Genomic DNA, 13,733 nt, shown 5'->3' on the forward strand with positions numbered 1-13,733 from the left:
TTCACCCTGTAGATATTGTCTCAGACGCCAAAATAGAAATAAGCAAAGCTCTACTAGTTTCGAGTCATAGAGGGACTCTTCATCATGAGCAGCGTGCGCAAACGCGGCGACGACGTAAGCTGTGACCTCTGTGACTCGAAACTAGCAGAGCTTTTCTCGAACGGAACCCTTATAGATTCGTCATGTCTGTCTGTCCGTCCGTCCGTATATCATTTAATGTGGTACCTATATCTCACAATAGTTATTGTAAAAACAAATTATGTGAACATTCATTTCAAATTACCACTCACGCCACAAACACACCGAAAACATCTCACAATAATAAACCATTAAATTTGAACAGGATAAATAGCAGCAAACCGCTGCGCAATGAAACTCGAAAATCAGTTTCAGTTCCAGCCACTTTTATCCCAAAGTGACACCTACTCACCTACGCTACGGGCTCGAAACGCCCGCTTGTATGTGACCGCAGATTTGGCCCGCTTAAAGTTATGCGAGCCACGAACGAGCACAAAATGCTGTGAAAATAAATGCCAAGTCGACAGGGGAAGCAGCCACGAAGTACTTTATAAGACTTGTACACTAAACATGCGCCTTTTTGTGTTTAAAAGAACAGCTTCTATGGTAAAAAGTTAGTTTAAAGAGAGGTGAATTAGCTTATCCTCGTTGCTTCCTTGGGTTACTGAGATATTATATTCTAATTCATCCTTTTTTGTTAAAGAAGAAATCTCGAAAGTAGACCAGAACTGGCCCTTAATGACCACTAATGATGATGCTCGAAGTTATTACCTACTAAGTATATTCCAAATCTGCAACCCCTCTCTCATTTTTGCTCCGATACGCCTTCTGAAACATCTCTATTAGAGCGCGAGTAGGTAGATACTAAAATAAAAATAAAACCAAAACACGCTTTCCACCGTTTATTACATTACATAAAGCTTTCAAAAATAACTTTGGGAAACACGCGTTAAAATCATCAAAACTTAATATTTTCCTGTGAGCGTACCAACCGACGTGGCTGGGTAAAATCACAAACTAAAGTTGTAAAATAAACACTTTAGTCCGCACATCGGATATTCAACGCGCGGTTGAGTGCATTTTGTTACTAAGTTGTGTTTTACTTTTCTCGCTGACGTATGTGTATTTGAATGTGGAAAGTTCGAATCAGTTGGCGAACATTGAAATAAAATTCATATATTTACAAAGTAAGAGGAATGTTTTGAGGTATTATGCTTTGTTACAATGTTTATGTAGCACGAAAGAGCGGTTAAAACATTGATTGTTCCATTTATTTCTTCTTTGAAGCTAATGCTTTCATTTTTTTGTAAGTGAGGATGGTTAGTGTGAAGTTTATGATGTATGTGGACACGCAGACGACGCATAGATCGTGGAGAACAAAGGCCAGGAGATACGCCAAGTACACGCACATAGGAAGCGAAGAAACTGCCACGAAGAACAGCATGCGGGCTACTAGCACCTGGTCGAATGTCGCTGAAACAAACGATATTATAGGTCATACCAGTAATCATATTTAGCAACAGATAGGTACTAAAATTATAACCTAAATCTTGTCTACACACATAAAGGCGGCAATTTGCAAAAAAGGAAAATTACAACACAGGAAAACTTGATACAAACTACCTATTATGTATGTAATTTGACGCAACAAAACCAAAACTTTTGAATACGAATCAGGATTCGAATTTGTAAATCGGTAAAAGCTATTTTCCTTGTCTAAATTCGTCGTCAAAACCGTTTAGAGATAGTGTAAAAATATCCATGATATTACTTCAAAAAAGACTAGAATAATGGTCACATCTACGAGAACAGTAAATTTATTTCACGCTAATATCATAAGTTTATGAGTATTACTTAACTTCTAATTCTCTTCTATGGGTTTTATGATCTCTACCGCTATGGTAGTATACTCGGGTACCTTTAACCCGAGACTACGCCAAACACTTGCAATTCAAACGGTTATTATAGCAGTAAACACAGTTCCTAAACTTAGAAATTCGTAATTACAGGTTCCTGAGTTCTAACATTATTTAATGGATCATAAAATCAAATCAAGCATAGAGCAATTACAATGACAGATTATGACCACTCAACACAACAAAAGAGATCTAACAAAGCGGCTGTGGCTTATTTCAATATCAGACTGAAATAACACAATGCCCACTACAATTCCGAGCATTTACGAGCGTGTTTCACGGAATTAACATTTTAGCGAAGCAATAAAAGCTCACGCAAACCCTCTAAATATTCAAATAGAGAAACATTTTATTGTTATAGACTTTAATGCTATTGGGAATATTAAATAATTCATATTCGACTTTCCCATTCGTTCCACTGCGTGTACGATATAAACAAATTCAGTTATAATACACCGTTTAAACACACAATTTAATTAAGTTACGTGTAACGTTTGGTTATCGCAACACTAATAACTATGATAAAACTAACTAGCTCAAATTGTAGGGTAGCTATGCGTTTTCCCTAAACGTGTAAATCATATTGGCACGTAACGTAACATTTCGCACTTCCCAGGAGTGTGTACCAATGTTAGCCTATTACGATAACAGTTATTCACGGCTCGTGAGCCACCAAATAAGCTTAGAGTGAGTACTAGACGGGAGTTTCGCAATATTTTTCTCGTGGTAAAGTCACGAAGTCGGCACGGCAACCACGGGCCGCATTGATGTGCGAATTGCACGCCACCGGTCGACGCCGAGCGAGTAGCGACGGTACATCGTAATGCCATGTCGATTATTATTGGCATCGCGATTATAATTACTAGTAGCTAGTAGTTACACCACTCGTTAATTCAATAGTTCCAACTGTGGAAACAGTTTTTGTATAAGTATTATAATTAACAGTCGACTCGCGATCCAAGTCTGCATTGAGCTATATAATCAGCCTTATACAGTTGACGTCTTTATTTAATTAATTGAAGGATTTCTCCTTTTCTGTATAAATGACAGCTTTAATGGCGTTTCCATCTGAACATCGTAAAACTTAATAGCGTTTATTGGTTTCGGTTAGATCCAAAGTAAAACGGCTGCATTAATGTGCTGTGGATATCTCACGCAGATGTTTAAAAGAGTGGGTTAACGTCGTTAAGTTTACTACATTTTTTATTGTGAATTTCTGCGAAACAAAAATCGGGTCAGATAGCTCAATAAACGTAATAATAAGTTTTTATACGTACATAAAAATATTATGAGGCAGTAGAAGATCGTTCCATAAATGCAGTTCGGAATCTTCAGCGTGGACTCTTCTGCCAACAAACCAAACCCTTTGGAAAACCTGCAAGGAAATCAACTGTTTATTATTCCTAGACTACATACATTGCAACCGAAAACAAAGTGGCTTGGAAAAATACTTTAAAGAAGAAACCCTCGATTTAGGCACATAGAGTGTCAAGCACATAGCACATATTCAAGGAATGCCCATTGTGTGTTTGTCAGGATCGGGCAGAAATAGAAAATTGGAGGAAGTGGCCACATTTTGTAAAACGGTAGTATCCCAAAGAAGTAGCTGAGCGCGAGAGGGTCGATCCTCCTCATAGAAAGCGACGAGGAGACGAGGAGAGTTCCCCTTATAGGTGCTGAAGTTAGCCAGCGGGGTCACTTTAGAGAGGTAAAAATTAAACACTCCCTAGTTGTTTTCCCTGAAAACCTAGGCGCCTTTTGAAAGTTGCCCCGTTATCAAAAAAGGGGGCGCCGAAAAAATCTCGCCCAGGGCGCTAATAGTTCTAAAACCGGCACTGGATCACATAATATGTTTTACCTAATGCCAAAAACCACATTGTAAACGGTAATACTACGAGTGAACATGTTTTCCTTAACCCAAAATATTTCCTCAAACGATCCATATCTGTCAACCAGTACAATAACAGTTTCGGTATCGAAATCAGAATGGTTTTCCTGTACGTTCAAGTCTAGTATATTCTATTGGACGAACTTAGAATATATAATATACCTAGTGCATGGATTTTTTAAATAAAAAATTCTGGTAAAATAAAAACAGGTAAATGGAAGTTGAAAATACAACTGATAAAATAATAATGTATTGCGAAAAAATAAACTTAAAGTAATAAAAATATTTAAATAGGTAAATATTACGTAGCTAATTTATTTTTTCAAAATCCGCCTTGAGCTTGAAGGTCTCGGTAATTTTATAAATGTTGATGCGTTTGTAAAAAGTTGTAGGTGGTCTTTAACGTGTCTTTAACTGTGACTTTGTTAGTTCTTTTGGAGTTACTAGACTATCTAAGTCCTCTGGTGCTGCGAGCATCCTTTCGGCACCGATTGCTTACCATCAGGCGAACCGTCTGTTTGTTTACCTCCATCCCATAAAAAGGTGTAGTGCTCGTGGACGATTGGTTAATGAGCCGGTAACAAACGTCATTTTAATATAGCGAAGTGGGTTCAATTCTAGCCTAAAGTTTTCCGGAGCTGCGGACTACCTAGCGGGTTTACCGGGGCTGGAAAAGCAGGAGTAAAAACGAGGTGGTTTTTAGTCAGTAAGAGTCTGACACTCCCTCTCGCCTCGCTCAAGACGGGAAAAGTCATTGGATGATTTTTACCCTTGTAAAAAATCCCATTAAAAGGTGCATTTAGGTACAATTTTAACTTACTCAGACGAAAGCACTCGTGAGCAGCTCGCGAACTCAGCGATGTCACACGCAGCTTTGTATCCAGGGTGTGTCTCTATTGCCATCTCCACGTACAAGGCGTAAGTCGAGACCAGGATCCCAACGATGCTGGTCAGCGCGATAGCACGGTCCAATGATTTCGGCTTCATTGTTGATCTAGAAATTGAGAATATCTTTTTTAATTGGTGTTACATAATGAGAGAGAGTTCTTCAAGCTAATGAGTTAGGTTTTTCACTAATTCACTATTAAGTACTATTATTATAATCTATAATTAATTAGTATTTGTTTACATTTGAACATGTTTATTTATTTATTTGGGAACATGTTTATTTATTTATCTTCTTATCTTGCAATCACAATTTCATGTCACTCCTATCATATATCCCTCACACAGCTTGCCCACTGCCACTATAGGCTCAAATCACAAACTTAGTACCTTCTTCAGTCTTTCTTTTCCTACAATTATTTATTCCGCATCTTACCATAGAGGTATTCCACATTGGTCACCCGTTTAAATAGCACCCAAGCTAATGCCACCGGAGATGTTGCACTTACGGCACCATAGGTATTTTTCGTGGGTGCCATTAGTGGAACAATTTTTTAATTTTATATTTTTATTCCACTTAAGGCACCTGCGTATAAGTAGATATACGTTGGGAAGTTTACGTTTCTCGGCATGTTAAATAATATCTTAATGTTTAATATATCATTCATCAAGTGAAACCTGGGTGCCATTTAAACTGTGGAATGTGGAATACCTCTTACCATAACCTAGGCACCAGTATCTAAATATATTTATTAAAGGTCACCCAGTAGTCGATATCCGGATGCATTTTGTCACATACATTCAATAGGTATATAATTATACATTTATAATAATCTATAATGATACATTATACATTTTATCAACTGACATTTGAAATTAATACCTACATTTGACATTGTATCGTTCCATTTGTCTAATTAATTCATTTCTCACGCATATTAAAATAATATACCTAATATATTAGCATACTGCAGTCTTATATTATCAGGTTCATGAAATTTAATACTCATTCGCATTAAGTATATTCTAAATAGTCGAAACTTAAACTACTTATCACCATCATCATCATCATATCAGCCACATGACGTCCACTACTGAACATAGGCCTCCCCTAATGACTTCCAAAAAGCCGTTTGGAAGCGACATGCATCCAGTGGCTTCTTGCACGTTTTTAACTATGTAAGTACCTACTTAATTAAGAATAACTACATATCTCTACTGGCTTTACTACCTATACCAATAAAATACCAGATATGGAGCCTACATAAATAGTAACAATAAAATGCATTTTGCAATTTAAATACAGAAATACGTGTGTCTAACAACTTTGATTAGTAATGTACCTTTCGAGACAACACATCCATTCAAATTACATGAATAAAGGTCAACCGCAGTGAAGGTTATCTGGACAGCCACGCAATTATAAAACAAAACCCAAATGTATTTTAACGTATGGATAAACAGTTTCAAATAAATTTTATTACTCACACACAAGAAAATAGAGGCTGACTTACCTAATAACGCTTCCAAAGTAAATGGGCTTTTAGACTTCTCGTATAAACATTTACCTCAAACTACACTAAATCTATCTAAAAAAAACTTGTTAAAATATACACGAAACACAAACAATATTAATGATTTTACATTAATTCTTGAATCATTCATTGTATATTTAACTACCGATACACAATGCGAGAGTAATTTATGCGTTATCGATAAATTTCTCCTATTTTATTTTAACTTCATTCATATTCATGATGCGTCAATTTTAATACTCCAATGAATTCCGATATATTTTATTAATTTCATCATTTTCATTGAGTCATAATTATTTAATAATAGCTCGTTAATTTTTTATTTTGTGTTTCATATCGGCATTCGTATCGAAGCAAATAAAGTACCAGAACACTTATAAAGTCAAAATAAGATTGTTATAACTTTTATCTTCATACATTCACACGTTCTTTAGCGATGTAAATCAATTTTATTTTCAAAGGGGAGGCCAAATGCTCTACACAGCAAAATAAAAAACCGCCGTTTAGTCCTAAGTCCGCTTCGCCACCCCTCCGTGTACACAGGGCATTATAGCCGCAGTACCTACTAAAATTAAAAAGAAAATAAACAATGCATGCCCCGTCGGAGGTCTAACGTTTATTAGCATAAAACCACTAAAGCATTAAACACTAATCTTGTTAGCACTCGAAAAACTGCCCACAAAATATTCTTAAAATAACGAATTTTGCATACAAATTTTTGCACAGACGGCAACTAAAAACTCGTTTTTAATAAAACGATATTGTTTTTATGGCATATCATTATGTAATTATAAACATCGTTTTATTAAACTTGTATACAGCAAACTGATGGTTGGCTGGTAAAAGGTGCGTAATTATTATTAACACAAGACATTTATTAATTTAATCAATAAGAACATACCTTTAATTACAGAGTTCGATAACACACAAAATCAATGTCCAAATCACGCGGCGAGAAGATAATTATGTTCATAATACAATATTACGTTTTATCATATCGACAGCAATGTGTATCGTGTAGGTAATTGATAAGTCCCGGGCGAAGCTCGTGCTCCGTTCAACACATCCCAAGCTCAACTGGATCTATGTCATCGTTGTCTTATGATTAAGTCCATATTTTATGCCTATAGGAGTATATAAGTTTATTCACACGCAGGTACATCGGCCACGTACTTTGAACTGTTCGAACTAAGCAACACAAACTGGTTTTACTTTATAAACGTTGAAGTAATAATATATTCTAATGAAGATTAATTTAGACATAATGTAAAGATAAATCAAATATTATTTAATCGTATACTTAGTATGTTAATTTATGAATATTTTAAGAAGTTTTAATCGAGCTGTCGTTAGAATTATTATAAAAGTGAAGAAATAATTTGGAGACGAATATATTCATAGTTTTATGATGGCAAATATTCGTTAGATAATTTAAGTTGTATACACTTCGGTGCATTTAGATTTGTTTCTATTCAACTTGTATATTTGACGTCACGCCTTTTTTCCCGAAGGGGTAGGCAGAGGTGCACATTATGTATGTACACTTTTCACCACATTATGTGTTACAAGTCTCGTAATAGGGGTGAGCCTATTGCCATATAGGTACTAAGCTCAATTTCAGACCTCGTGCTATTACTGAGAAATTTTCGAAAAGCCTAAAAACAGTCCAGTATTACTTTGCCCGACCGGGGAATCGAACCCGAGACCCCTTGTCCGGCCAATGAGACAGGCATCTTAAAGGCTGGTAAAAATAATAAGGGGGATTAATTAAAGAGAATTAATAGAAGATTAATAATTCAATATTCTTATCTGAAAAATTATCATGAACGATCGATTACATAGTGCACAACTTTATTTATGATTATGCTTATAAATCATAAAGTTAATAATTTATGAAGCTTGCTCGTTACGCATCATGCCCATCGGAGCATAATAAAAATGGCGCCAATAACGCCGGTGGGTGAGCCTCTATCAATCAGTCTCATGATGAGACTTAAGCGAAACTAATTTAAATAAAGAAAATCAGAAATATTGACTGGCTTTTGAATCTGTAGTAGAGTGGCCCCAAGTGCGACTATAGAACAAAGGTTTCGAATTGCCGGTAGAAAAAAATATTTGATGTTTTTTAAAAAAAATAAATGAAATCTTAAACAATGCATTGGGGTCTCTCCTTATTAGAATGAAACGGGAATTACAGCTGGCGGAAGATCGGTGTTTATGTTTATAGCTTCTGTGGCAATTCTATATATTTTTTTACCAATTCCTTATACATTAATAGAGTCATTATGGAACATTCAGTACATGTAAGTAACTTCAAGGATGTGCCGTAACAGACGTCGCACCGTGGGGGCTCCGGGGCAGCTCTATTAGAGGACCCGATGCCCCTTACAGGTGCTGAGTCTAGCCACCAGGGTGGTTTTAGTGAGGTAAAAATCCCACACTCCCTATCCTTTTATCCCCAGAAAACTAAACGCCTTTTGAAGGTTTCCCCACGTCATCAAATAAAAAAAAGATGTATGTAACTCCACCGTAATTAACTAACTACTGTCAGAGTGCCAGTAGGAACTGGTAACAAATAGACAAATCTGCAAAATACAGTAATCTAGGCATGCAATGGCACCGGGCAAAGTTACCACTCTCGGAGACTTAGGTATTTTTTTAAAGCACAGACTGCTTAAGCCCTTCCATTTATTAGCGTTCAACCTAACGGTAAGCAGAACTCAAAAAAAAATCCGTTGCCGGGTCGACACTGATTCGGTAAAAAAGGGAAACAAAGCCTTTTTTGTTAAGAAGTTAGTGAATAGTTTGCTGCAATAATGTATAACAATACCACAATTAGGTGCTTCTTCAATGAGTAACATTGTAACTATATTCTTTTTTATGACTAAAGTTCCAAATCTGTACCAAATGTAACTTTAATTTAGTTATAAGTCCCATAAAACCTATATATATGTACAATCATATCCTAAACATCCCATTTTCGTTCGCTGCTGTACAGTGAGCAAAGGCCAAAAGACGACAAATGTGACCGCACGCGCACCATAATGTCAGTTCAACCTGGTAACCTTTGGGCTATGTCGAAAACATTTTTCCTCTCTAGGGTCACATCATTTCGGATTTAATCATTCAGAGAGATTCTGAGTATACTCATAACAGGCTCCATCTCAAATTAATGGACCAATTGCACAGTCATACGTACCTAAATCTGCCTAACACTATCAGATTTTTACCTAACTTCTCTAATGCATGAAAGTCATACCCATCTAATTGCGCTTTCGAATGAAATCTTTCTGCCATAATTTATAACTGATCTTAATCCAAACTGTCTGGATCGATCCATTGACGGAAACTTCATATAACTCATTTCGAAAATCGATGTTCGTCGTAAGTCGTTGTGGCCAGAAGGTTCAAGAGATCCTAATTTAGACACCGCTGTCATAAGGTGATGGCAAGAAACGAGAGGAAATCTGAACTCATAATTTATAAAAATAACTTTGAAAAGGCCAATCCACCATGAGCAGTTAGCGTGGTGATTAATGGTAATTCCTTCTCTGTGTAAGAAGAGGCCTTGCCCAATACTGTCTTAACGTATTGATGTTTCTACATTGCTGATAAAAGTTTGTTTGTTTACAAATATTACCTAAGTACATTTTCTAAAACATTCTTTTGTTTCGATTCAATGATTCTAAAAAAATATTTAACGTTAGTAAACATTTTTATTTTATTTTACAGCAATGTAGAAGTATTGATATAAGTACTCAAATATTTTAGAGGCTACTTTTCCTTTCAGACAAAAACATTAATTTTCAAAGTAGTAAATTAAACGAAACATCAATGAAAACGTGAGTAATATCAATAGTCTGTTTCCAACTTTTAAAGTTAATAACTACATACTAACTTAAGTATTTATGAAAACTATGACGTTATCCGAAGCCAAAAATAAAATAAATTTCTTAAATTCTGAACGTGACCTATCAACGAAACGTCAAAATCAACCAGCGTAATCAGCACATGCACAAACTTCATTTTATTACTTCTTTTCAAACATTCGACTTGGTCTCTATCAACGACACCGTGTATTTATTACTTCAAAGTATACCAGAGAAAATATAAACACGGTGTCCACAGATTAATAATAGTTGGAATACTTCTGTTCCAAACAAATGTCTCATTTCGTTCACCAAATACCAACATTACAAATAAAACTATGAGATATCCTCATTATTACGAATTGTAGCAACTAGTATCCAAGACAAAGGCTACATAATACTATAACTAATTATTACAAAACCACATAATTATAATGTAAATTGTTTTACAATAACAGCGTTAAAAACTCTCTAATTTAAATTTATTATTACATTCAAAAAAAGAGACAACCTTACCAGTTAGAAGAGTACGTCCCAGCGCCACATTGCCAATGACGCCCAGTATCGCGGAATGTCTGTGCATTAGGTTGGCAGCACTGCTTTTAGTTCACCATCGCGACCGCAACGCAGCGTTGGCGTCGTGTAACACCTTTCATTGTATTGACTATTGACTGATTCTGAACACAGAGAATAATGTATAAAGTTAATTTATCGTATTATTGTCTTAGTTCTTGTTAAAATATATAGTAGTATGTTTTAGTTTAAGTGGAATAATGCCTCCGTTTACGTGAATGTGAAAGAAAGCAGCCCGTGGAGTGCTACGCGGCCATTTTACTTGCAATGCGGCAACGGTGTACGATCCGCCATTGGAAACGGCCAGTGTCTTTTTCTGAGTGCAAGATTTATATTTCGTTGAATAAAGCGGCGTAGAAACCACGGATAACCATGTGTGATAAAAGTGTAGTGCGGACTTTAGTGTAGTGAAGCACGGTGGTCGGGTGTTTCGAATAATGTGTGAACGATGGAAAACGAAGTGAAGCAGCGCAATCAGAGAAACAGGCGAAGGGAGCGGGCACAGCGCATGCAAGCACAGCGAGAGAGCAAAGTTAAGGATGGAGACAGCGGCGAGGACGAGTCTCCGACGAGAGAGAAGCCGCCTCGTCCTCCTGCCAGGAGGAAGAAGTCGCGGGAGCCGCTGGGAGAAGAGGATATCATCGATGGTTTCGCCATAATGGCATTTCGCACATATGAAGATCTCGAGGTGAGTACTGAATCATCAGAAATGTCTTTATTTCATACCGTAAATCGTTGATAACAAAGTGACAAGCAGTATATACGTATAATTTAAGAAATTACCTTGTGTATTGTCTTTATATACCAATTCTATATTGCAAAAGAGCTACTAAAGGTTGTTTACATTTGCATAATAACCTATAGCCTTGCAATTATCGTCTCTATGTCTATGTCAAAAATTTGATAATTATCTGGCACCGTGATGACGACATCTATTGTCGTCATATGCTGTTGCTACCACCAAAATTAGTAGATTAGCTGAAAGAAATATTAGACAAGTGGAACAAAATTAGTCTACTAGGATGTGCAGACTCTTGAATCCCATTATAAAAAACGGCGCTCTGTAATCGCTTTGGACGTCGCCTCGGAAGTGCATTGACCCAACGAATGAACCCTGCGTGTAAAAAGTAGATAGTGAAATTTAGTTGTTATTTACGTAAATGAAAGTAGGTCTTTTTATAGTTTGATATAAATAAAACCTGTATTGATAGAGTGGTATATTATCTGTACAAGTATTTAGCGGTTATGTATTATGTAGTGAGCAGCTGACTGTCGACGGGCGCGCCTGTCGTCGGATCGCTGAGCCGTTCTCGGCAAGCGAGTTGCAGCCGCGGTCTCCCACAAAGTGTAAATTTGGTCTAAGTGGCTTTCGCTCGTTTGTGCTCATTTATCGCGCCGTCCTCGAATGGCAATATGTTGTGTACGTTGAAGTCTCGTATGTGCACAATAAAACTACATTCCCCGCTATCGTTTTAAATTATGGCGACAGGCTTGCCGTTTGTGGCTCGTTGGAGCGGCGCGCGCGTATATTATAGGCCCGAACAGGTTCCTTTGCTCCTATTTAATTCACCACATGTGGTGTGCAATGCTTATGCAATTCCTACTTACAATGGTCTGTGAGTTCATTTTCTTCTGTAAAACAAACTAGATTATTTACTTATCGCAAGTTGACAGGTACAGTACCTATAAAAACGATGACACATAACTACTATTTATCAACAGATTTGCTTCATCCAAATGTAAATAATTATGTACCTACATAAAATCTAAATAACAGCTTACGTATCTACAGATATTAATAACGCTTAGTTCAAAATACGTAAGTAGCGATGTAATAAATATCTACGTTTACATGAAACCTGTAATAACATTACGCCTATATAACCTAGTAAATACCAATCCAGTAAATTCGTAAACTAACTATCAAAAGAGTCATAAAAGTAAATTATTGTCAATTAAATCGGGTACCATTCAAGATAAGTTCTTACAAAGTTATGTTAAGATGTGATTTTCCATGACATTTAGGTACTTATTTTATGTGTTAGTAACAGCTATGTTGTAAAATACAACCTGTAACTAGGTAGTTTATACAAAAAGGTAGGTAGCTCTACCACATAATTATGTACTCTATGAACATTGGTAAATAAACTTGATAAAGTAGACTTTCTTACAATGGTTTGTTTATGCAAGTTTATAAGTAGTTGCATAGCAGTAAGGTATGTTTATGGAGTGTTATATCGGTAATATAAATAATGTACTTACGACTTAAAAACACGATAACGTTTGAATAATTCCAATTAGAAAGCTTTATGTAGTAAAGTTTCTATTCGTAAATAGTAATAAGCCCCGAAATCACGAACGAACCAATGTTGCATTAACTATAAATCTGTTATTTCATATCTTCGCACTAAAATTATACAGAACGAGCTCAGAATCGAAAAAACAAAGGTTATTGTTGAAATGAAACATTATCGCCTTACATGTTTTGTTAATTTTAGACGCGGTTGCGTAGCATTTCAATGTAAGCCATACTACGCGTATGAAGGTTTTACTTTTGGTTCTTTACGGTTCATTATTTGTTTACTTTACGATCCGTGCTTTTTACTTATCCTGCTAAATAAAATCTCGGCAATTTAATTAGTCAGAAATGCTTTTTATCTACCTTGAATCAATATAGATTCATCAAAAACATAATTACGAAATTCAAATACTTAGTTTATTACATTTATCAACATCAAACATCTGTTGATTGTTGATTTCATGTGTACTTAACTATTGCAGCAATCGTGTAAATGATAAATACGTAATATAGATATCTAGTTTTACCTAGAAATGCTTTGAATGAGCGATTAGGTAGATAATGAATGAGTTTAAAAACACCGCGGATAAAGTAGATTCTATTCATTGATAGTACATTTACAGGTACTTGAAATCTTACTTGTAGATTATTTATAAGTACAGTTAATCGAATAAAAACAGTCGAGCGTGACGATGTCGTCAGATGCCTGTAGAGGCGACGATCGACTCTTGAATATCAACAATTACCTTG

At 36.0% G+C, this 13,733-nt stretch overlaps 2 protein-coding genes across 11 annotated transcripts in view; one reads left to right on the top strand and one right to left on the bottom strand.

Moving 5' to 3' along the window:
* Positions 1-907: 907 nt before the first annotated feature.
* On the bottom strand, positions 908-10,683 carry LOC118268852 (vitamin K epoxide reductase complex subunit 1-like protein 1). 2 transcript variants are annotated; one of them, XM_035583606.2, is made up of 4 exons: positions 10,628-10,683; positions 4,643-4,816; positions 3,212-3,309; positions 908-1,491 (listed from the first exon to the last, which is right to left on the bottom strand). In XM_035583606.2, the coding sequence occupies exons 2-4, from the start codon at positions 4,807-4,809 to the stop codon at positions 1,289-1,291; spliced, it is 468 nt and encodes a 155-aa protein (XP_035439499.2). In that variant the 5' UTR covers positions 4,810-4,816; positions 10,628-10,683; the 3' UTR covers positions 908-1,288. The 2 variants fall into 2 exon arrangements, with proteins under 2 accessions (XP_035439499.2, XP_035439498.2); XM_035583605.2 differs by lacking the exon at positions 10,628-10,683 and adding an exon at positions 7,144-7,328.
* Positions 10,684-10,773: 90 nt separating this feature from the next.
* The window catches only part of LOC118268851 (fibrosin-1-like protein), a 50,845-nt gene continuing 47,885 nt past the window's right edge, over positions 10,774-13,733 (top strand). For 8 of the 9 annotated variants that reach the window (XM_050701168.1, XM_050701187.1, XM_050701184.1 and 5 more), the window contains exon 1: positions 10,774-11,372. In XM_050701168.1, coding sequence (XP_050557125.1) covers positions 11,133-11,372 — 240 coding nt within the window. In that variant the 5' untranslated portion in view covers positions 10,774-11,132. The remainder of the gene's footprint in view (positions 11,373-13,733) is intronic. The other variant, XM_035583600.2, reaches the window with a different exon arrangement.

Source organism: Spodoptera frugiperda, chromosome 2, assembly GCF_023101765.2.
Source record: "Spodoptera frugiperda isolate SF20-4 chromosome 2, AGI-APGP_CSIRO_Sfru_2.0, whole genome shotgun sequence".
Classification (NCBI taxonomy): domain Eukaryota; kingdom Metazoa; phylum Arthropoda; class Insecta; order Lepidoptera; family Noctuidae; genus Spodoptera; species Spodoptera frugiperda.